The sequence below is a fragment of the Monodelphis domestica genome, chromosome X, assembly GCF_027887165.1.
Source record: "Monodelphis domestica isolate mMonDom1 chromosome X, mMonDom1.pri, whole genome shotgun sequence".
In the NCBI taxonomy this organism is placed as follows: domain Eukaryota; kingdom Metazoa; phylum Chordata; class Mammalia; order Didelphimorphia; family Didelphidae; genus Monodelphis; species Monodelphis domestica.
This window is the reverse complement of record NC_077235.1, coordinates 47,578,940-47,603,475: the sequence shown is the minus strand read 5'-3', so window position 1 is coordinate 47,603,475 and position 24,536 is coordinate 47,578,940. Positions and strand designations below refer to the sequence as shown.

General features: G+C 36.3%; 1 protein-coding gene across 29 annotated transcripts in view; it reads right to left on the bottom strand.

The window, feature by feature from the left end:
- MAP7D3 (MAP7 domain containing 3) overlaps nt 1–24,536 on the bottom strand; it is a 79,013-nt gene that overhangs the window by 22,451 nt on the left and 32,026 nt on the right. For 7 of the 29 annotated variants that reach the window (XM_016427177.2, XM_016427174.2, XM_016427167.2 and 4 more), the window contains 6 exons: nt 18,069–18,170; nt 12,939–13,064; nt 9,969–10,084; nt 6,219–6,346; nt 5,471–5,718; nt 932–1,070 (listed from right to left, as the gene is read on the bottom strand). In XM_016427177.2, the coding sequence (XP_016282663.1) occupies nt 932–1,070; nt 5,471–5,718; nt 6,219–6,346; nt 9,969–10,084; nt 12,939–13,064; nt 18,069–18,170 (859 nt within the window). The remainder of the gene's footprint in view (nt 1–931; nt 1,071–5,470; nt 5,719–6,218; nt 6,347–9,968; nt 10,085–12,938; nt 13,065–18,068; nt 18,171–24,536) is intronic. The other 22 variants (XM_056808757.1, XM_056808758.1, XM_056808759.1 and 19 more) reach the window with 6 other exon arrangements.

The following is a 24,536-nucleotide window of genomic DNA, read 5'->3' as shown; positions in this document are numbered from 1 at the left end:
GAAATAGGCAACTTCAATATAAAATAAGCTATAATCTTGAAAACCATAATGTGATGTGAGGTTCCTACTGAAACAAAGAAAGGTGCTAATGTAATGGCAAGTTGCATTACAAGGACAAATAGAAGAGAGATGAAGGGAGAAGTGGAGTCTCAAAAGGAAGAATTGGAAAATACTAATGTGAGTAGAAGAGTCAGGCTAATCAGACACCAATGTTTTTGGTTTGTGTGGCAGAGCAAACCTCTTATGATAGAGGGGTAATTTGGCTACCATAGCTTTCTTTGCTCTGATTCAAGCAACCTTCTGATTATTATATTAGGTTAGACAGGTGTTTTGACACTGGAAAGAAGTTATCTAGACAAGTACTGAACAAGTGAGTGACACTTATATTCTAGGACAAAGCAGTCTTGAGTACCAGAAGTACCAGAAGGCCCTTTTCCCAGGTCATAATTCTCCTAGATAAAAAGACCACTCAGATTCCACTGAGAGACCAGAGAGGCTAGACATGTGGCAAACATCCAAGAGGCCCAGTATGACCAGGCAAGGCTTCCCTATCAATTTTTACTCATTTAAATAACACCCAATTCATACCTTTTCCCAAACATGTTCAGGAGATTGAGACAATAACCATTGCTACTAGGGAGGCTTCTCTCTAGTCCAGCCCATTTGTTGTTTTAAATGTCAGTGTACACTCTGTGAATATGTGTGTGGGCTAGAAAAGGATTCTCTACTTATTTAGGTGGCTATAAGGGAAATCTTTTTTCATGCATACTCAAAAGTAACTTTAATATGACTTGTTGAAAGTTTCCATTATCACTGCCTACAATTTTTTAAAAGAGGGAATGAGTTTTTTTAAGGTTTTTAATATCTGCTCCTATTATCAAAATAAAAGTCAGCCATATTTCCAACATGAAAGAGACTGTTTAATTCTTACCTTTCCTCTTCTTCTTTGAGATCTTTTCCCCCTTCTTCTTGATCCTTCTGGTCCGGAACAGATTGTTGTTTTTCAATCAAAGTTTTATCAGTTTCTTCAGCACTTATGGTCTCTAGTCCAGTTTTACTACTGGGCTCTACTGTGAATAAAAATTGAAATTATTCATCTGGATTAGTAGGAAGTACAGCCTCAAATTAAGAGACTATATACAAATGGAAACATTAAAGATTCAAAAATACACATAAGAATCACGATCCCTGGTACCAATTTTGAATCAAAACAAAACAAACAAAAAAACCCTCCAAAAATATCAATGTCAATTTTTAACAATGTGTTCCAAAGTATAATTCACCTCTAAGGGGTAGCGAGGTAGCACAGTGGATAGAGCGCCAGGCCTAGAGTCAGGAGGATCTAAGTTAAAATCCAGCCTCAGAAACTTCCTCACTATGTGACTACTTACCCCCTCCCCCATTTGCCTAGCCCTTGTCACCCTTCTGTCTTAGAACTGACAAAAAGATAAAAGTAAGGACCTAAAAAACCCAAAAAGTAATTTACCTCCAGTAAAAATGGCTATGTGAGATAACCATATACAAGCAAGCTCGAAGTGAAAAGGCAGAACTTTAACAAGGCAGAACCATAGAACAGAGCAGAGAAAGTACTGGATTTTGAATCAGAGAACCTGGATTGGACTCTTCACTCTGCCACTTACTACCCGTGTGACTATTTCTAGCTATTTCTCATCTCTGGCCTTTAGTTTCCTCATCTGTAAAATGAGGGAGTTGGATTAGGTAGCCCCTAAATCCATGCTTGCTCTGAATATGAGACAGGCAGTGGCTAGAGTACAGTACAGTCAGGATGATTAGGAAATGGTCAAAACCCCAACAAGCCAATGGGATTGTATGCTGCATTAAGAAAGGCCTAATATCTGCAAGAGAAGGGGGTATGATCCTCATCAGATCACATGTGGAGAGGGAGTATTATGTTCAGACATCTGAAGAAGGACACTGATGGGCTGGGACAGTGACCTAGATAGTGAGAGGGCTAAACACCATACCCTAAGAGGATTGGTTGAAGAAACTAAAGAAGGTTTAGCTAAGACTTAAGAGGGAACACGATCACTATCTTCCCACATTTCAAGGGCTGTCAGATAAAAGAGGGATGGTGTTTGCTTTGCCCAGCTCTAGAGGAATTGCTAAACTTGGCTCAGTGGGTAGCACCTGCAAAGAGGTAGATCCTAATTCAGACTTCCTAATGATGAAAAACCACCCCCCAAAGAGGAACGGACTGCCCCAGCCATGAAGCTGTTCAAGCAGAAGCTACATGATCACTTATGGGCAAGTGCAAAGGATTTTTATTCAAGTTGGGGCCAAATGGTCTCAGGTCCCTTCCAGCTAGGAAATTTTGAGATTCTGAGGAGAAAGCAATAAGGAACAATAGGATTACAGTAGGGTATCTATTGACCCAGGTGATAAACCATAAAGCTTTGGACTCAGATCTACCTCTAATACCATAGAAAAAGTCCAACATATTCAAATCAGTACTTCTTTTGATTGCTCCCAATTCTTCCCTCTGGTTACAGGCAGAGCAAGCCTAATTTGCCTTCTACCTGACAGACCTTCAAACATGCAAAGACATTGGTAATAAGAGAATTTGATGCCTCTGGTGCCCCACACAGAGTAGGCAATAAATGTCTTCTGATGATGGTGATGATGACAATACTGGAATGGGAGTCAGGAAACCTGTGTTCAAATCCCAGGGCAGACATTTACAAGCTGTGTGACCCTGAACAATTCGCTTAACTTCTCAGGGTCTTAGTTTCCTTATCTGTAAAAATGAGGATAATTAATTTACCTGATTTATAGGCTATTGTTAAGAATGTTTTGTACACTTTCAAGTGCAATCAAAATGTAAGCTATTTTTCCTGAGTAAACAGCACCCACAGAGAAGCAGGTTGATGGTATTATACAGAGTTTGGCTTAATATTCAAAGCCTCCCAAAGCACATGGAGTGATGACATTTAGCTAACTTGGATATTTGAAATGACCAACTTAAGTTCTGGAGTACAGACTATGAGCCACACTCTTCATTCTCTCAAGAGAAAGGTAGAGGACTAGAGAAGCAGAAGAGTGCTGACTTGCAGACACACAGGGTCATTTTCTTGACTGTTTTTAATTTGTTTTCTTTGTTATAATGGGAAGATTTACTGAAGAGGCTAAGAAGTATATAAAGAAATCACTGGTATAAGCTAGTATATTTAGAAGATTAACTTTTCTTTCTTCCCTTCTCTTTAAAAGATAGGTTTCCTTTGATCAAATTCAACCAATATCATTTCTTTCTTATGACATGTCAGGAATTGAGAGTCTACTGACATGAGTCATTAGAAAAATGTAAAAATGTAAAATAGAAAAATTCAGATTTAATTGAAAAGAATAAAATGGAAATCTGCTTGGCAGGGTCAATTAAATAGAAAATGTGACAAAATGACAATTTTAGATAAAAAACCAGAAAGTGCAGGAATCAAAATAATTAGTTTTAAAGCTGCCCAAAAGGTCGATTTCAACAAAAATTCACATCTCCATCCAAACCAAAAAAGCATTCTACCTGAAAATTGCTCTGCAAATTTTATATTTCATTCATTTTAAAATGAAATAACACACTGCTTCTTTAATCACATATTTTTCTCTTTCTGCAGAGCTTTTTTACCACAGAGAAAGAGGCAGTGGTTCATGTGTGGCTGCTACTGCCCACAGAGAATCCTGAGTGTTGGCAGTTAGCAGCAGCCAGGAGCATAATCACCCCTTTAGTTGAGACTCTGGAGGTTTAATGCTAAAATTTACAGTTGGTAAGGGCCTTAGAAATCACCTAAGCAAGTACCATGATTTTTTTTAACCCTTACCTTCTGTCTTGGAGCCAATACTGTGTATTGGCTCCAAGGCAGAAGAGTGGTAAGGGCTAGGCAATGGGGGTGAAGTGACTTGCCCAGGGTCACACAGCCGGGGAGTTTCTGAGGCCAGATTTGAACCCAGGACCTCCCGACTCTTAGGCCTGCTTCTCAATCCACTGAGCTACCCAGCTGCCCCCCCGCCCCATGATTTTATAAAGAAGGAAACCGAGGCCTAGAAAAGTAGCATAACATGCTTAAAGACAGATCAACTAATTATTTAGGCAGTGCCAGGAGTAGAATCCAGGTGTCCTGTCTCCTAGGTATAGCACTTTCTGTAATAGTACCTACAACTCTAAAGACCTATGGATCTAAAACCTTGTCACATACACCATCTAAAATGTTGCCAAATGGTTAACTGATGGCAAAAAGGATATAGTTGGGGGGGGGGGAGGGAAGCAAGGTAACACATTGGACAGAGCATCATAAAGCCTGGAGTTGAGAAGACCTGGGTTCAAATGTAGCCTCAGACACTTCCTAGCTAAGTGACCCTTGCTAAGTCACTTAAATTGCCTAGCCCTTGCTGCTCTTCTATCTTGGAATTAATTCTAAGACATGAGGAAAGGTTTTTTTAAAAAAAGAAATGGTTCTACTTTGTTATGGTCCTTTGGGACTATGCCTATAGAAAACAGATTATTATTGGGAAGTGAGAAAAAAGTACAGTAGGAAGTAATCTCTTAGACGCTAAGCACAAGGGCAAGAAAGGTGGTCTACCCTTTAATGTAATGAAGGAATCTGTTTTAGGGAAGGAAAGGTTCTCTTATGGTCTTAGATTTAACAGGGGAGTTCTAGGCATCATATCCTGGAGAGGCAGTCAAAGGTATACTCTCCCATTTGCTACCTCAATGATGTCCTCTTCCATGAAAAAAGTCAAATAGAATTGAAACCACCAGAACTTAGTACTTTAATCCCTATCTTGATTAGCAGCATTGTACAATAAGGGGATGACTGGATTTCAAGTCAGAACCTGCCTGGGGAATTTACTAGCTACATGACTGATCATAGGTCGGTCTCTTAAATTCTCAAAGCCTCTTTCCTCATCTGTAAAACAGGGATAACACCTGCAATATTTAATTCACAGGATTATTGTGAGGAAAACACTTCAATTTAACCCCTGATGCCAGGGAGGCTGTGGCTAGCAGATCTCTGGAGACAATCATATATGTACACTAGATCCAGAATCACTGTGGGGCCCCTCTGGGACCAAGGGAGGGGCAAACTGGCCCAGAATTGAAATGGAGAAGGTCAAAACTCTCAAGCTGATCAGTGAGATAAAACAATCCCTGAACATCTGGCCTGGGCAAGATAGGCTCAAAACAAACAAATAAACAATCCCAAAGCACATAAACCCTGTTATTGTCATTATTATTAATAAATCATAGGCAAGCCCATTAATCATACTAATAATAAACCATAATCTATGGAGAAACAAAAGAGCAAATCCTCTTTAGAACTTGAGATGGCATAAAAGAAATATATTGTTATCAGATGCTAGGTACTATTCTTCTTCTGAGTCCCTGGAATTTGGTTAATTATTTCCAAAATAGGTCTATTAATTGAAGACTCACCACAAGAAACTTTTAATGTGATCATCATACCTTCTTTGGTCTTTACAGCTTTCTCTGAAGCTGGTGATGTTTGGGGTTCTTGTTTTCTGGCTTCACTTCTGTCCTTTGATTTGCTATCTATTTCGGGTGTTCTGCTCTTTTTGGGTATACTGCTGACATTGGGTGTAATCAAAGGACGCTGAATAGGCTTAAAAACTGGTTTTGCACCAGTAGTGGGAGATGATGGCAACTGTTTTAATGTACTAGGGGAAGGTGGGCGACTTCTCTGACTGACTTTGCTGAGGAAAAAGAAACAGTATGTCAGTTTTTTAAAAAGAAATATATGCTAATACATATGAAAGCACTTCAAAAAGCACACAGCACTATACAAATATGAGGTGGCATTATTATTACTACATTGTTCTGAATATAGGTCACAGCTTCCCCCAAAATATGGCTTGAGCATAATCCAAACGTTATATATAATTGGTATTAGTTTCTAGTGCATATTATATATATTTTCCTTTCAAAGAAATATCATTTTAGGAAGAGCAACCTATATTCAGATTAACAGAACAAAATCAGCAGGCTTTTATAGTTTAATTAAAAAAACAAACAAAAAGGCTTAACTCAATGACTTTTAAGGTCCCTTCTAACTCTGAGATCCTGCAATACGACCTTTTAAAATGGATAGTGTTTATACTACTGTATATTCCATTTTACAAAAATTCTAAAACAAGGAAGTTAATTTTTTCTGGCAATTTATGTGGAATGAAACAACTTCATATTCACTACTTACTTTGGTGCAGAGGGAGATAGAGGATGCTTAACATTAGCAGGGGAAGGTGGTCTCTTACAAGTTGATAGAGATGGTGATGGCGATCTCTTTGCAGCATGAGTTGGTCCATGTTTGTCCACTTCTGACTTCTGAGTGTATGAGCAAAATAAAGAATCTCTAAATTTAATGTCTATGCTTTGTTTTTATATGAAAAATAATTCTACCTAAGAACAACGTAAATTGTTAGAATACTTAGTGCCTATGACTGGGCCAAGCCAATATCATAAAAATGACAATACTGCCAAAGTCAATTTAAACTTTTGATGCTATACCAATCAAATTACCAAAAGGATATTTCATAAAACCTGAAAAAATAATGACTAAATTCATTTGGAAAAACAAAAGGTGTAGAATATAAAAGGAAAATGAGGAAAAGAGGCAGGGACAAAGGGGGAATAGCATTTCTAGACCTCAAAATGTATTATAAAGCAGCAGTTATCAAAATCATCTAGCATTAATTTAAAAAATAGAGGTAGACTGATGGAATAGACTACGAAGAGGAAGAATAAGAAACAATGGGCAATGGAACCAATTAATCAGAAAACGCATATTACTTAGAATTTGACAAAAACTGCAGAGAAAATGAGAAACTGGTCTGGAGAAATCATCTTAGACCAACACTTTACATTACATTCCAAAATATGTTCCAAATGGATATACCACTTTAATATTAAAGATCATACTATTAAAAATAGGAAGAGAAACTGAACAGATATTTCTCACAGCTATGAGATTTTTCTTTAACCAAGTAAGGGACAGAGGCAATTGCAAAAGCTAAATTAAGTAACTGATTACATGAAACTGAAGCTTCTGCAGAGACAACACTAATTAATGCACCTAGCATAAGAAGGGAAGATGGCAAATGAGAAAAGTCTTTGTCTCAGATATCTCTGATGAGGGTTTGGTCTCTAAAATATATAAAAAATTAACAAATATATACATACAACTAATAGCCATTTTCCAATAGATAATTGGTTTAAGGACTTGAATAAACAGTTCTCAAAAGAAGAATCTCAAAATAATAATAAGAGAAATACAAATCAAAACCCTAAAGTTTCACAAAACACCTAGCAAATCTGATGACAAAAAATGGTATATCCAATGTTGGAGAAATTGCCAAATGACAGCAAATTATTACACTGTTGGTGGAGCAATGAATTGGTATGGCCATTTTAGAGAGTAATGTGGAATAAAGTGACTAAAATGTCCATATCCTTTGATCCAGACTTCATTACTGGGCTAATAACCCTAGGAAGCCATTTATAAGAAGAAAGTTCTCATATACACCAAAATATTTATAGCAGGACTTTATGGATAGCAAAGAATCAGAAACAAAGTAGATAAATCCTCTTCCCACAGATGAGGGAATGACCAAACTGTGGGATATTAATGAAATGGATACTACTGTGCTATAAGAAATGATAAATGTGATGTATACAGAAATGCATAGAAAGACCTATATGAATGGATGCATAACAAAGTAAGAAGGGCTAGGAAACACTATATAGTGAAAATGAAAAAAATGAGAAACTGCATATTCTCATGCATGTGTGTGTGCACACACACACATAGCAAAGTTATAAAGAGGCAATAGAGGACATCCCCAACCTACACCTTTGGGGAAGTGGGAGGTCCACAGATATTGCATAACACACCATTTTGGGGGACTTTTCAATGTACTTGATGGGGTATGCTGATTTTTCCCACCTCTTTTTCTTTTTTTTTTCAAATATATTCTATGTTATGTATAACCCAGATCAATTTGCTTACTGGCTCTAAGAAGGGGGAAAGAAGGGAGAAAGGAAGACAGTGTGGATCATATAACTGTGGAAAATTATTTTGTGTTCTTGGGAAAATAAAATATCTTTACAAAATAAAAAATACTAAATGTTATATGTGGTAGCTCTCTAGGAAGGGGATGAACACTAGGGATAATCGTTATGATGGAAAAAAGACATCAATAAAAATTTATTTTTAAAAAATGACATCTGTATGAAAAAGTTATACTTAGTTTTTTAAATGCCAAACTGCCATTATTCTTCACCAGTACTGAGTATCTGGTACCAAGACATGAATCATGAGAAAAGATTTTACTAGTCTTACTTCCAACATAAATTTATCTTTCTTGTACTGTTTAGTACCTTTAGGCAGTCTATGTGATAGTATGTTCTCCTTAATATTTGTCTGCAATATACTGACAAAAATGTAATTTCAACTTTTAAAAGTTACATTCATAATAATTGCAACTAGCTTGAAAAGTAATTCAGTGCAGTAATGGTCCAAACCAATAATTCAATAACTTATGAAGTTGGATACAGAATTTTCATTGAAAATTAAGCCCATGATACTATTTTCTTCAAGTTTTCAAGTTCCTCTAAAACAATAAAGCTAAAAAATAAGCAGAGGTAATATCATCTTCAAAATACCAAATGAATTTTTAAATGATTTTTAAACATCTGTATTTATTTATCTGGTATCTGGAACCAATAGTTCTCCTTCAAAATCTTTTTCCTTCCAGGCACAATACAAATAGACTGTTGTGTTAAAAAGCCTGTATAATGTAATGTATTGAATTGTGGTAAAGCCAAAAAGTGCTTCAAATGGACTTAGGTAGGTCTTCACAAATTTCAGCTCTTTGTATAACTAAAGCCAAAGGCTTTAAAACGTGGCCACAGGTAAACATTGCTTAGCCCCCAATAGGCCCAGTTTGGCCATTAACCAGTGAAACAGACTCCGAGAAAAAATTCATACATCAGGACTTCTGGTACTGAAGTAGAAAGCCAGAAGAGATGAGCTAGAAGATGAGCTGATAAGAGTATAAAGAGATCATAGTGCATCAGAAAGGTCACAGAGAAAAATTGTTCGTGTGTGTGTGTGTCTGTGTCTATGTCTTACAGGCAGAAAGGTATGGAAGAAGGGGCCATATATGTAAGCCCTAAAAGGCAATAATAGTAGGCATCCAGCTTTTAGGTAAAAAAAACAACTGCTACCACTGTTAACATAATTGAATATGTAAAATACACTTTCATGTTTCCATGAAGGTAGCCTCTTCCAAAAATGAGTATTCTGTCAACTCTTGACTCTTCATGGATTTTCCCAACTCTTTAAAAGTTTCTTCTCTGTTATCATCATCATCATGATTTCTTTTGATTATTTCACTACTCACTACCTACATTCTTCTCCATCCCCCTGCCTCCACAATTAGTAGGGGAAATTTGGATGAAGTTCAAAATGGCCAAAGTTTGAATTTTTTAGCAATCCTTTGAAAAAAGGGTTGAGGAAGAGGGAGAAATTTTAAAAAATGGTTAACCACCCTATTCACCCCAGAGAATAAATTTATACTTCCCTTGTATGTAACCAAATAATTATATGTATATTAATTGTTTCATATGATCACATATATAGTTCTTTAGAGTAGGGAGTGTTTTGTTTCGGCACTGTTTTTGGCACATAGTAGCTGCTTAATAAATATCTGTTGATTGATTATTAAAAAAACTAATGGTTAAAACTACTTGAATTATCCATATTCTGTTGCAAAATACCACTGATAAGTAAGAATTTGCTTTCTTTGAAAATCATATAACACTATAATAGGTGTGACAAGCCCATTCCAAACAAGATTTGAGCAAATACAAATTTTTGGAGACAAAAAACCCCATCTTCAAAGAAAGGAAATTTACAACAAATCTGAAGAGAACCTGCAGCACTTACCTGAACAGTGGAACTCTTCAGTCTGTCAATGCTGCGGCTTCTCACGGATATTCTGGAGGCCTGCAGCGGTTGACTGAAAGTCCCGGTGACAGCTGAACGAGGACAGGAGTGAAATTCTACAAAGTTAGAAATTTGACAGACAAAACATACAGCCAAGTACACAGCATCAGAATAGGAAAAGAGAAAAAGAAAAATATTGTAACTATTAGAAACCACAGAGTGCACACACCACCATAGGGAGTATATGCTGAAAATGTGTCATAAACATGAGACACCATCACCACACAATTAGTATCTCAAAAGTAACACCAAGAGTAATAGCACAGTGAAAGCAAGTTTATTTACTGTAGATAAAAATAAGATGCTTTTCCAAAGTCTGTATGCAATAGTTATTTTTCACTCAATCACTGTACTTCAGAATCAGTTTGTCAACAGAAAAATTACAAATTGTAAGTAAGTAAAACATCTGTTTTAGGAAAATTAATTGTACCTTGGAAATAATTCCATGCTTGGTTGTCTCTTAAGTAATGGAAAACATTCCAATCATTTACTGTTCTTCATTACTGTGAATTTCTGTGATCACAGTTATGGGTACAGCTCATAAGCCCTCCCTACTTTAGTAATTGGTTTAATGAGATATTATGGCCAAAAGTATTCATCATCTGATGTCTTCTCTACACTTAGTGAATCTGATCTTCAAATGAAAGATACACACTCCACCCTCAGACTGGTACTTGAAGCCTTTCAAGCTGGGTAGCATCTGTGAAAACCCAGAACACCGCTTCACTGGCAGAGGCTCTGAGAACACCAGGTCATTTCCTCATTATGATAAAAAAACTGATAGATAAGTCTGATTCATTAAATAGTCCAAATGCTGTTAAATTACTTATCCCAGGATACAAACAGTGCTATTATTAAAAAAATTTCTCCTTATAAAGACATATTAACTGCTTTGAGTTAGTTGATGAGACAGTTGGGAGGTATTTTTCTAAGAACAATTAAACTATAATGTCCTCCTATATCTGAATACTGATTAGAATCCTTCTTTTTTTAAAACCCTTACCTTCTGTCTTGGAATCAATACTGTATATTGGCTCCAAGGTAGAAGAGCAGTAAGGGCTAGGCAATGGGGGTTAAGTGACTTGCCCAGGGTCACACAGCTGGGGAAGTGTCTGAGGCCAGATTTACACCTGGGACCTCCCCTCTCTAGGCCTGGCTCTCAATCCACTGAGCTACCCAGCTGCCCCCTAGAACCCTTCTTAATGAATAATAAACTATGGAATTGTGGCTTTTATTAAAAGCATTACTATGGCTTCTGATCCATTACCAAAAATAATTCAATATTAACTCAAAGACATGGAAGATTAATGTAAGTCAAATTGAAAATGCCACAGATGGCAACTGAAGTGTTGTCCATCTTAATGAAAATTTAATAAAACCACCAAGACCCCCTCTGCCCCTCCATTCTCATATCTCGGATTATTACTTCTAAGTGCTGTACCAGCTTGATCATGTCACCCTGCCACTCAAAAACCTTCAGGGAATACTGGTATCTACTGAATCAGGATACATCTCCTTGGCTGGTATTGAAAACCCTTCACAATCTGGTGCCACCGTATCTACTCTCCTTGCCACACATTTTAGTCCCTAGACAAACTGAACAATTATCTATACCCCAGAACATGCTTATGGATTTTTTCCCTCTGTGTTTTTGTTGCCTACTGAAACCCAACCTCCAGTAGAAGGAAGGGGCTGTTTTGTTTTTGTCTCTGTTCTCCAGGGATGCAAACCCAAGGCACAGTTCCTTGCACAGAGTAGCTAATTAATAAAAGTTTGGCATGTTTATTTTTTCTGTGAAAAAAGTCTTGACAAAAATGCAACCTTATTTTTGAACATCAAAATTTTGTGGAGAAAGCATTTTATTTAAATATCTACAAAATTCTACAGAGCCAAATTATAGTCTTTCAGACTAACCCTTTATGGGACAGATAAGCCAAAGGATACCTGCTGGTATTCCTAAATATGGTGACTAGCTTCTGACTAGCTACAGAAACTCAGGGTCAATTGTTCAATTGTCTTGGGAGTGATACTAAGTTAAAGCAGAGAGTTAGAAACATTTAACATTCCAGAGCAAAAAAATGGTGATTAGATTAACTAAAAAAGTGGCCTAAAAACAGGGACACATAATTGGCTCAAAAGGAGCTGAAGCACCAGAAGTGGGCCAAAGCAAGGCTGAATGAACCTTAAGCGCAAGAGCATTAGCACTAGAATTCTGAATCCTAGCTGGCACCAAAGCAGCAAAGAGAAAAAGGCTGGGGGAGAGTATATAAAAGGCAAGTGTGTTTGGAAAGAAGGAAAGAGAAGAGAAGCTGGGAGAGGTAAGTGTCAATCAGAACAAAAGTTAAGAGATTTTTCACCTTAAGTGAGTTTTATGCTAGATACAGCTGTTTCTGGAACTCTATAGGACACACAGTCTAGAACTGATAAGGTCCCAGCAGAATTTCAAGTAGATCACTTTTCTTAGTCTTTCTCCCCTAATTAAAATGGTAATGGGCAGTTTACTGTATTTTTCTGGGGTTTTTAGGAAAAATGAAAATTCCCTCCATTAGACAGTGAACTCTTCAAGGACAAGCAAGGACTGTCTTTTGCCTTTCTTAGTAATCCCAGGACACATTATATTTCCTCCCCAGCTGGTGCTATAGTACCTTCTACATTTTTCTGGATTTATTTACATATAGGCCAACAGATCAATTTACTTTTAAAAAGGGGATTGGGGGCCTCATCTATCTACTGTTATAAATTACCACAGCAGGAGCCATGAAATAAACCTGTAACTGAATATTGTGTATAAAACACACAATACTATGACAGTGACTGATTGACAATAGTGATGTGGTTGAGTAGGATATTAAGTCTCACTTTGCATGTGCAAATGCTAAAGCTTGCAGGCTTATTCCAAATGCCTGTTACCTGAGGGATCTCTTCCAGCAGCAGATAATACAGCAGCATTTTTGCATCTAGCTAAAGAGGCGAGTGTAGGGGTGAGAAGGCGAGTGATTATACTATTCTCCAGAGCACTGATCTGAAAGCGCCGAGCTGAATAATGAGAACAAATCAAAAAGGATTCAACCAGAATTCTCACAAATGAAGGCAAAGCAAGAAAAAGCAATATGAATGGCTGCACACAATCAATTTCTCAGCATAAAAACAGCTGGTAAAGAGAGCAACACATTCCATCACAATAGAATCAAACACTGCAATCGGAGAGGGTGGCATTGGTTATCCTGGTCTTCAAACACATGCAATGTTAATGAAGAGGTTAACCAAAGAAAAAAGGAAGGAAGAAGTCACAGTACATGGCCAGCACACTGATGAAAGCATCTGGGGAGTGAAGATGCAGAAGCAGGCCCTAAGCAGTATAGAGCTTTTCTTACAGGAACTCATGTGGACATCAGGACTACAAACAACATGACAGAAGAATCTTTGAATATAATTTTGAATGAGTTGCTATTTTATGTCATTTTGTATCCAAGTTTTCATTGTAAAAAATCACTGAATCCTGAATACTATTTAAATTGCATCGTAGAAAAATCGAGAGACTAGAGATAATCTTGTAAATATTTAAGTTTGCTGGAATAATCCTCTTCCAATCTGACTGGATGACTTCTACTGACCATGTGGCCTTGGGGAAGTCACTTATCTTCCTTGGGCCTTAATCTCCCAAACTGCAAAATAAGGACACTAATACCTACAGCATCTACACCACAGGGTTGTCCTGAGGTTCAAAGCTGTTCGTGTACATAAACAGTTTTGTAAACTTTAAAGTACTATGTGAATTTTGTCAGATATCAGCAGCTGGGGCCTATAAATTGGGTGACTTCAGATAAGTCATTAGAACTTCTGGCATGAGTCTTTGTTTCCACATTTATAAAATGAAGGGACTGGACTAGACAAGACTGGAAGGTCTTTTCCAGTTGCATGTTCTAAACATGTTTTTCCACAATGATATATATATATATGTATATATACACACACATATATATATATATACCATAATAGGATTTTACATATAGAGAAGGAAGTAACTATTATATAAGGGTTTGGTTTGGCAAAAAGAAGGTATCCAAAAGAGGCAGCTAGGTGGCACAATGGATAGAGAGCCAGGTTTGGAGTCAGGAGGACCTGGGTCCAAATCTGGCCTCAGATACTTCCTACCTATGTGATTCTGGGCAAGTCACTTTAACCCCATTTTCCTAGCCCTTGCCTTTCTGTCTTAAGAGTTGTTACTAGGGGCAGGCAGTAAGGGTTTACCAAAAAAAAGAAAGAATCCAAAGCTGTTTAAAAGGGAAATGTTATTTAGGAAAAGAGCCTTGAAAAAATAGAAACTTTTCATTTTGATAAAGCCATTCTTAAAAGGTAATAGTATATTACACAATACCACGTCTTACCTTTATAAATATAAAATGTGCACAAAATACAATAATCTTATTTTCCTGATTATGCAAACAGGTCATAAAGATGATAAAAAGTCAGTCTCAAAATGCAAAAACTGGTGCATAACATTTAATTCCTATAATTCACTAAAAATAAAAGTGAAAATGTTTGAAGTGGACCGAGTCCTCCAACACAACTCCATCCATAGAATTATCCTATGGACCATCTCCTCAGCTTTATTCTACATAGGTGTATCCTATTATTACCTCTAACAATGTCAATTCATGATAGTGCTATTAATGTAGTATAATGAATAACATGTCCTTTCCCCTACCAATAACATCGCAAAACTCTACTTTGATGTTATTTGGCTGATTATTCAAGACTCAGAGCAGATGGTGCTTAAGCTTCAACAGTGTTTACTCCTTATAACATTATTTCATCTCATATTATTTTTTTCTGAAACCAGTTAACAACAATGGGTAGAATATACTTGTAGTCACCCTGCTGAACTGCCTCTAGCAATATTTGGCAAATTTTATTTAAAGTTTTCCGTTTATGTTCACCTTTTTATTTAGAAGGAAAACCTTTTGGTTTCTAACTTTGAGGACAACTTTTGAAGCAATTAAGATGCCCTTTTAGGATGTGCACTTAAATAACTAACATCTTTTTTTTTTCTTATTTTCCCCACTTTTTCTAGATCTGGAAACCAGAGACATCAAACAGCATCCTGAGAACACTCCCAAGTGCCACTGATCCAGATTAAAATGTCACTGGGAAATAATTGACAAAATAAATAATAATACAATAAAACATAGATAACATGACATTTTAAATTTAAGTCAATCTGCAGCCTGCAGGGATCCTTATGTCTCTATTGGAGTCTGACCCCACTGGCGCAGATGAAGTTGGCTCACTACCAGATCTAGTCAAATATAAGCTTCTTCTCTTCTTTCCTCCTCCTGAAGACCAAGTGCAAAGAAGCATTATTTGAAACAAACTATTTAAATAATAGAATCTGGAGTTGATCTTTTTTTTCCCCACACTGACAATAAGAATTTACTGCTTACAGATTAGCACTGAGAAAATTTTAGCTAATTTACTTCTCATAGCACTTTGTAAATCATAAGCATGTATATAGTAACAAATTATTTATAGATTGATTATGTTATTTATTAATTATAATAAAAGGAAATAATTAATTGAATGGGAGAATCAGAACAATTGGAGGGGGTAGTAATAGAGTGCTTAATGACATCGAAGTCCTCCAAATAAAAAAATAAGCACACTAATTTTTTACATAGTACATACATATTACTATAATATACATGTATGTATATAGTATATGCATATTACTATCATATCTCAACTCTTCAATCCCTAGTCCAAGAGGTTTTACCTATCCACCAAAAATAGTGTTAAATATGCTACAAATACCACAATTTGAATAATCTCAACTTTTCTCTTTGTACTTTCCTAGTTTTATAAGGAAAATAAAACAAGGGAAAATGAGTCACGCCCTGGTCCCTGATGGGTAGAGGCTGCTCAGAATGCTCAGGGCCTTTCTTTTGATAAGCCAAGTGCTTAAAGAACAACTCCTCTTTTGGCAGCTGCAAAGTGAAAGTGCACATTCATGAAAATAGTACAGGGTCTTTTGCAAGTTCCTTTGTCCACCAAAAAATGATCATTAATTAAGCCATCCACTTAATTTATGAATTGTACAAAACACATTGAGAAAATATGATGAAATACTTTTAGAATAAATTTTTATATATTCTAAAATATTCATTTCCACTACAAATAAAGGAAAAACAGAAGGCTCTAATCATTCATGGTTTAAAAGAGAAATATTTGCAATATGATATATCTGATCTTGTAATTTACTTCTGTGTGTAATGTTGATCTTTGTAGACTGAACAGTCCTAGAGTGTCAGAAGGGATTACTTAAAAGAAGACTTGGCAGCTATGTTTCTATTTGTCTTTTAAACACCAGCCAGCCCTATCAGTTACTACCTTATGACCTTGAGGTATAAGGGGTAATGCTAGCTTTGAATCTTTTACTAGCTGTGTGAACACTGGCACATCACTCCGCCTTGTAAATGAGGATAACATCCTTGCACTACTTTCCTCACATAGCTTCATTGGAGGGAAAACAACTGTCAATACTACCAATAACAATAATGGAAAGGACTAAAGCAAACCTTCTTGCACCAAGAAAAACCCAAGAAATCTTTAAGTTAATTGAAACCTTTAAAGCCTCATTTTTTAAGTGAGCCTCATCTTTCTTTCAAGTGTGTGAACTGAAAATACTTATAGTTCATCCAATGCAAACCATAAGCTTGATTACAAGCTTATGTATCCTGAGTTCAGGGGAAAAAATTCTAAGGAACTAAAAACATCAATACCCTAAGGAGACACTAAATTTTAAAACATGAAATCCTGATATCTTGAAAAAAGAGCCTTAAGAAATAGAAACATATTGAAATAAGATTTTCCACAAAGATCAAATGATTTAAAATGATCTAAGGAGCTAAACTACAAGGGAGTGGCCACACTCTTCTTCTGAAATAGAATCTAGTTGCAATACACATAAAGCGCCAAAAAAGCAAGTGAAAAAAGAATGCCTCGTTCCTCAGCTTCTCCCCCACTGGCCTCCATTTCCTCAAATGCAATGTAGAGTTTACTAAATGGTCACTATGAAGAAAACGGACACTGCTCAGGGAGTGAGTGACTGAGTGAGGCTATGGTAGGGTAGTCTGCCACTGTTTTTCATCTGTGTAAATTAAATAAATGCTTCTGCTTTTTAAAAAAATTCACTTTCATTTTCTTTTGCTAATTTAATTGAAAAAAAACCTGAATTTTCTTAGTTCTGACATAACCATCACCCAATAGGTGATTACTGAGAACCCAAAATTGTGATGGAAGCTACAACTAACCAATGCCCTCATAGTCTTACTGAAAGAGTAATTGTGCCAAACAATTGGATGTTATGGATATATGTGTATCTCACACACACACACACACACACACAGTATCAGATATTTAGGGCTTGAAAGAACCTTAGGGGGTATCAGGTCCAACTCCTTCATTTTAAAGATGAGGAAAATTGAGGCACAGAGAGGTTAAGTGACTTGCCCAGGATGACAAAGCTAACTTTGTTTGAGACAGAATTTGAACTCAACTCTTAATTCCAGTTCTAGCACTTGAATCTCGATACCATCTAGTTACTCACTAATCACAAAGAGTATTTAATATTTCAAAATCTCTAGAGAATAATTTTTATCAATAACTTAAATATAATTATTAATAAAATTATTTAACATGTGAATAGAGATAGAAAGTTTTAGCCTCAAAAGACTATCATTAAGTCTGAGTGTCTCTTGGTCACAATAAATAATACTTTGAATAGCAAATTATATAGTTCAAGTCCAGTAAATTCATTTGGTAGAATTAATAAAAAAATTATAAACCAAGATTTCATATCAATGAAAATGACATTGAAGGGATGATGAACAATATAATCTATTCCAAAAAACAATGTAGTGATCATCCCAAATGAATTCAAACCTTGAAGAATCTGAAGATTAATTTATAACAATCAAAATAAATATGTATATGTATATGTTCATCTTCCTGCACAGAAACCCATGAAATAACTACACTTACTCTTGTCAGAATTTGGAAGAGTTGCTGAAGATGTAGACAAACGTTTATTGATAACGGAATCTGTCTGCCTGAGATTCAATGTAGATGAAGTATGTTTGTTGCCTAAAGGAAAAAATAGTATTTATTATAATCATAGCTAAAATAATTAAACATCATTCTCCAAATCACAAGTGTTCATTGAAGCATAAGTATTCTATCCTGAAAATGCACTTTTGTAATTTGGCTCTTGGATGAATATACACAATTAGGTAAATGATGTTCAAGACAAGTCATTAACTCTAAGTCATACAAATTTCACTTGTTCTTGCAAATTTGTGTGGATTTCTATCCACATGGAATAGAAATGGAAATAATTTAGGCACAGTTAGTAGAAAACATACTTGATTTTGTTTAGTTTATACTCTGTGTAGAATAACCTATGAAACTTGGAGAGAGGATAATAAGAGAAAATTGGTGAGCTTGCTAAATTTTTATATCTAAAAGACAGTCTTCCATAATTACAGACTTCAAAATTAAAACTAAGATGAAAAGAAATGCATTGACTTAACCTTTCCCAAGGATCTCATCAAAATGGTTTCAAAAATATCACAATGCTACTTTTAAAAATCCACCTACAGTCCTGGTATCCACTACTGGTTGATATTACCTATTTTATAAAGAAAACAGGAAGACTAAAAAGTTTTGTATATAACATGAATGAGCATCCACAAAAATATGTCATTTTAGTCATCCTCAAAAGTCCTTTTCCATCAACTGGGTTTTGTTCAAGCCAATTTCTTCTTTCATTACATCTTCATTATCCTAAGACAAATAGGCCAAAAGCTAACAGCAAATATCATTTCCAATTTACTAAAATATTTAAGAAAGTACTTTCTTTTGAGTAATAATCAATTCAATAATTGTTCTAATTCCAAAACGTGGCCTCACTTGTAATGTATTTCAGACAGAATTAAATCAGAGCTTTTTCAGAATAGGACACAATAAGCTGGCAGAGAAAGAGATGTTTCATCAACAAACCCCTTTGTTAAGCAGTAACTGGTTAATATGCAAAATGCAATTTGAAACAATAAAACTAGATATCATAAGAAAGCTTGTGCAAAAGAAATTGCCCAGCATACCACACAGCATGGCATTACAGCACAGGAAAAACTGATTCCTAGGTGGCAATGGCAGAAGGACCAAGCCTTGGCAGAGAAGCAATTACTCACCTTAATACTGAGGTCCTCTTTCTTACCAATTAAGCTCTCCTAGTAAGGCACCAAAAAATTGAAGAAAGCAGACATAAAATAAGGATTCGATGAGGATAAGGCAGCGTGGTGGAGTCAGAGGTTCAAATGTTGGGCCTGCTGCTTATTACCTGTTTCATTTCCTACAAGTCACTTCCTTTCTCAGGCCCTTAACCTATTTATTTCTCTGTAAATTGAGGGGCTAAGGCTAGATGACTGAGAAAGTCCCCCTTTTCCCTCAAAATGTACAAACTGAAGATTTGGATTCAAGTCTCTTAGCTGTCCATATTGTGTTCTTCCCAGAGCAAAGATAGTGACATGAAAGGACTTGTGGCTCTCATTTGTCCCATACCCAAATAATTCTTTGTCTTGCCTATTCAGAACCTAAGAACCTGAACCTAAGAAGAAGCTTGTGCTCCAATCAACTATGTTTTCTCTATCATTTTTTTTTCTGTGTACTTCCTAAAAGAGGCTTTTGTTACAATCAGATCTGACACTACTAGGATTTAGGTGTCATTACCAAAATGCTGTCTCTTTTCAGTATCGCAGCTCTTATAATAATAACAAAACCTCATTTCTAGATGCTATAAGGTTTGGAAAGTGCTTTACACACATTATTTTATTTGATCTTCACTTCAATATTGTGATGTAGGGGCTATCATTATCCCTGATTTACATCTGAGTAAAATAAGGTGCAGAAAAGGCCAAGTGACTAACACAGCCAGCTGCTACTTCCATTCCTTTCACTGTGGCTAGCGTCAGTACAATGTAATTTTTAAGGTAGGCAATGACAATTTCTTTTTACTAAAATTGATGGTTTTTGAGTCTTTTCTACTGGTCAACTTCTACACCATACAGTATAGAATAGAGTCATATACAATCTGCCTATATGGGCCAAAGTCACCTGACATATGCTTTGTGGGCACCATCTGCTATGCATCTGAAACCCCTCCTGGCTCAAGAACCAAGACAGGTAAGTTTTGCCCATTTTCAGGGGACATCTACATTTCCTCTTCTGGAAGCTATAGGAAATTTAAAGGTCTCTTGGATCATGACTAAAATTATATAAGCCTGAAAATATCAATAAATGAGATAGTAAAAAGATTTTGTCTTGATATTTTTAAAGCCTTAAAGGAAATAGAACCCTGTTGAAATCCTGGCATATTACAAAAATACAATTTTCCCGATATAAGGAAATGAACTTTAAGGAAGTGGTCTCATGGCAGATTCTTCTGCTATAACTCAAACATAGACAACTAGGAAACTGCATAGTTTTTTTTAAACCCTTACCTTCTGCCTTAGTATCAATTCTAAGACAGAAGAGTGATAAGGGCTATGCAATGGGGGCTAAGTGACTTGCCCAGGATCACAGCTAGGAAGTATCTGAAGTCAGATGTGAATCCACTGTGCTACCTAGCTACCCTTCAGCATAGCCTTTGTTAGGCTCATTCCAGACCAGAGACATAACAGAGGCTCAATGTTCAGGGTCCTTTGAAGCACTCTCTGGCAAGGTAGGATTACTGGTGGGAGTAGGGAATGGTATAATTCACTATTTTCAAGAAGAATATATTCAGCTCTGCAATCCACTGGAAGAATATGTATATAAGCATACATATAACATACTAACCACAATATTCTGGCCTGCAGTGTCAATGCCAAAAGTCTTGCCCAATTAGTCTAGTCTACAGTTATCATCCGCTCCTAAAGACTGTTACTGTCTATTCATTCATTTGGCCTATTTTGACTTTTTATGAGGGCAGGTCCTATATCATGTATTGTATCCTTTATGTACCTAGCATGATTCTCTATACCCTTAAGCAAACACTCAGTTGCCCCAGTACAAGAGGAAGAGAATAGGAACAGGGTTCCACTAAACTAGCTTTGGAGACTTCATCTCTAAAATAGGGCTAATAATTCTTGCACTATTTACCTCTCACATTATTTTGTAAACCATAAAGCATTCTATCAATGAAAGTTGTTATAACATGACATTTTAATAACTGATACTTTATAATAAGGCCATTTCCAGGCCTCAGCAGATTGGCCTAGTCACAATACTGCTCATCTGATGATTTACTCTGGCTGTCATCTCCAAAAATGGATTCAGTTCCCCGGGCTTTGACAGGTGAACTTTGGCCTTATCTTACTCAGTTCCAGGCCTCCAGAGCACTTTCAGGATATTTCCGACCATTTATCTCTACTCAGTCTCCTGACGCAGTACCCTTTGATGTACTGTCTCTCTCTCTATTAACGTTAGTTCCTTGAGGACAGGGACTGTCTAGTAGGCATTCATTTGTAGCCCTAGCACCTATCAAAGTTCCTAGTATAGATGAAAAATCTAATAAAATGCACTCTGTGAATATATGGGGTTCTGCTTACCATCAATTCTGTCAAATGACAAATCGTGAGCAAAAGATGCTTTGCCAGGTTTGTATGTGTTAAGAGTCAATTTCAATAGAGACCTATATGGTTTAATAAAACATTATTTTTAAATATCAGGTTTTAGAGAAGACCACGCTAGTGAAAGGGGTAGGAGTGGAAGATTAACATGAGTATCAGCACTAAAAATAATCCCAGAAGCCATTTGGTCCAACCTGTGTACCACATCAAGAATTCCTTCTGTAACATGTGAACAAGTGTCTGTTCAGACTTTACTTTAAGGCCTTCAGTAACAGGGAACTATCTCCTGGGACATTCCATTTCACTTTTGGCTACCTCTAATTGTTAGAAAGTTTTTCCTTATAAAGAGCCTATATCTGCCTCTCTGTAACTCCTACCCTCTGAAGCCAATTAAGCTATTCCTGCTTAATATAATTGAACCCCTCTTCTACAAGACTGCCTTTTAAAGGCTTAAAGACAGCAATTATGTGTCCCCTAAGTCATCTGTTTTCCAGGATAAAATCCCCATCCCTTAAGTGATCCTTGTGTGGCATATTCTTCAGTCCTCACATCATCCTAGTTACTGGTTAACCTCTTCTAGTTCACCCAGCTTTCCTACTGGGCTCCAGTTGTGGTGCCCCGATCTGAATGTAGCATCTTACCCAAAGCCAAATTCATGACTCCCTCCTTCTGGACGTTAGGCTTCCTTTCATGCAGTCCAGAATGGCAGGTCTTCTTTTGGCTGTCTTGTCGCACCATTAGTTTAGATTGAGATTGCAATCTGAGACGAACATAAATGCAAATCTCTGGCTACTTAGTAATCAATATACCTAACAGAAATGTTATCTTCTGGACAGGTATTTCTGTTACTTTCTAAATATTATTTCCAATGTTTCTTAATGAGATGACCCATTCTTCAAAATACTATTGGTCACTTTGTTTTGCTTTTGAAAAGAATGCTTCTTGGCTCTTGGTACACAGGGTTGGTAGTCTCTGATAGAAGTATCTTCCCCATACCATCATTTTAATTACTTTATTCCCAATATTAAGGTATAAATATTCCAGGCATACTTATGGAAAGCCATAAGTACATGAATGGTCATATACTTACCTTTAACCATTTTGTCAATTCTCTTCCCACTGCAGAGCTATGTTCACACCCTCTCTTATAGCTTATCCCCACTTTGTTATTGCCTGAATATTTTGTTCTATCAAACAAACTGGATAATTCAGTTTACACCTACTGTAGTGTTAAGCTTCTACTTTAATGGATATTTGCTACATGGCAGCAATTCTGATGTTACAAGTTCGTAAAAATGAGCTGTTGCCTGCCATATAGCTATGATGATCATTGTTTTCAGAAATTTAAATGAACAAAGTACATTTAAAAAGGTTTCTCTGAAAGTCAGGCTTGTTGAGTAATTCCAAAACAAGAAAAAATAAATATTTTATACACTTGAATTCTCTGCTATTCTTCCCATAGCATCACAGAGATTATGCCAACTTTTTAAAAGTTGTTTTACTAATTTAACAGGAAACACCATCCTTTTCTAAAGTGTCAAAGTATAAGAGGCAGAAGTAAACAATTCATAGAAGAAATATTGCCTATGTAAAATTTATATTTAAGATGATTATTTTATAGAAAATAGGCCACTTTATGCTTGATATAAGAAAACATTAGGAAGTGGAGTAGAAGGGAAAGATCTGTAATAACAAGTATTTTCAATGGTAACAGATGAATACAGAAAAATCTCAGCACAGAAAGAATTGAAGTAGATTAAGTATCTATATGCAAGGAAAAAAATGTTTCTTTCACTTAAACCTTTACTGTATAAAAATATTGGTCTCCTATACTAACTGGCATACCAGTAGCAGTATTACCAAACAGCTGTTGACTACTATAGGCAGGAACATGCTTGGCTTCTCAAAAACCTCAGAGCTGGTAGGCACTGGTGAAATAAGGCTACGTCCAACATCCCAAATATCCAGTATAGGAATGGGGCTGAAATCAAAGACCAAGCCAGGAATGGTAAAATGCTCCTATGATGTCATTATAACTCTACTTGCAGTATCTAATTCTACCATGGAGTCAACAGCCAGACTTGGCATCAAGCCATGTTACAATTGTTCTTCTGGTTTCGGAATATCTCATCTCAAACATACTTTTGAAACATAGTACTGCTGTTGAGTGTATGCTCATCTCTTATTAGACTGAGTACAGGGACTGTGCCAAGGATTAACCAGTCCTTGGCAAAGCTGTGAGTTAGGCAAAATTAATCTGTAATGTCTCCTTACCTCCTCTTTCAGTCTTTCCTCCAACCCTGCCACCCAGGCCTTTCCAGGGGCCTCCCTCTCCTATGTATCATTCCTAGCAATGGTTTGTTCTTTGGATAGCTACCAACTAACCTCAGCTAAGGTGCCTGATAGTATTTTAAAGTATTCCTGCTATCAAGGGCATCTACATTTTAAAAGAAATTATAATTTATACAGTACCTATAAAATTTAATAGTAATTCTGGCAGCTCGACACCAGAAAAGTCCATCTTAAGGAACTGATCTCTACTGGCAGATTGTCAGGCACCATAAAAATTGTGAGGGATTATATTTTTGGACAGTTGGGGCCTCTTTGAAATCTCTCAAATCCCAACATACCATCATCAGTCTATTCTGACCCAGGGTAAATTTTTAGTACAAAAAATTGCATTAATTTAGAGTACACCAATTTGGAATAAGAAATCCTTTTGATGGAATGTTCATCATTCCTGTTTTCCTGAAACAAGAGTTTGCTAAATAAATACATACGTCGGGCAAGCACAACACTCATAGAAAGGAGTAGTTGTCAACATTGAGAACAAGCTATCTTC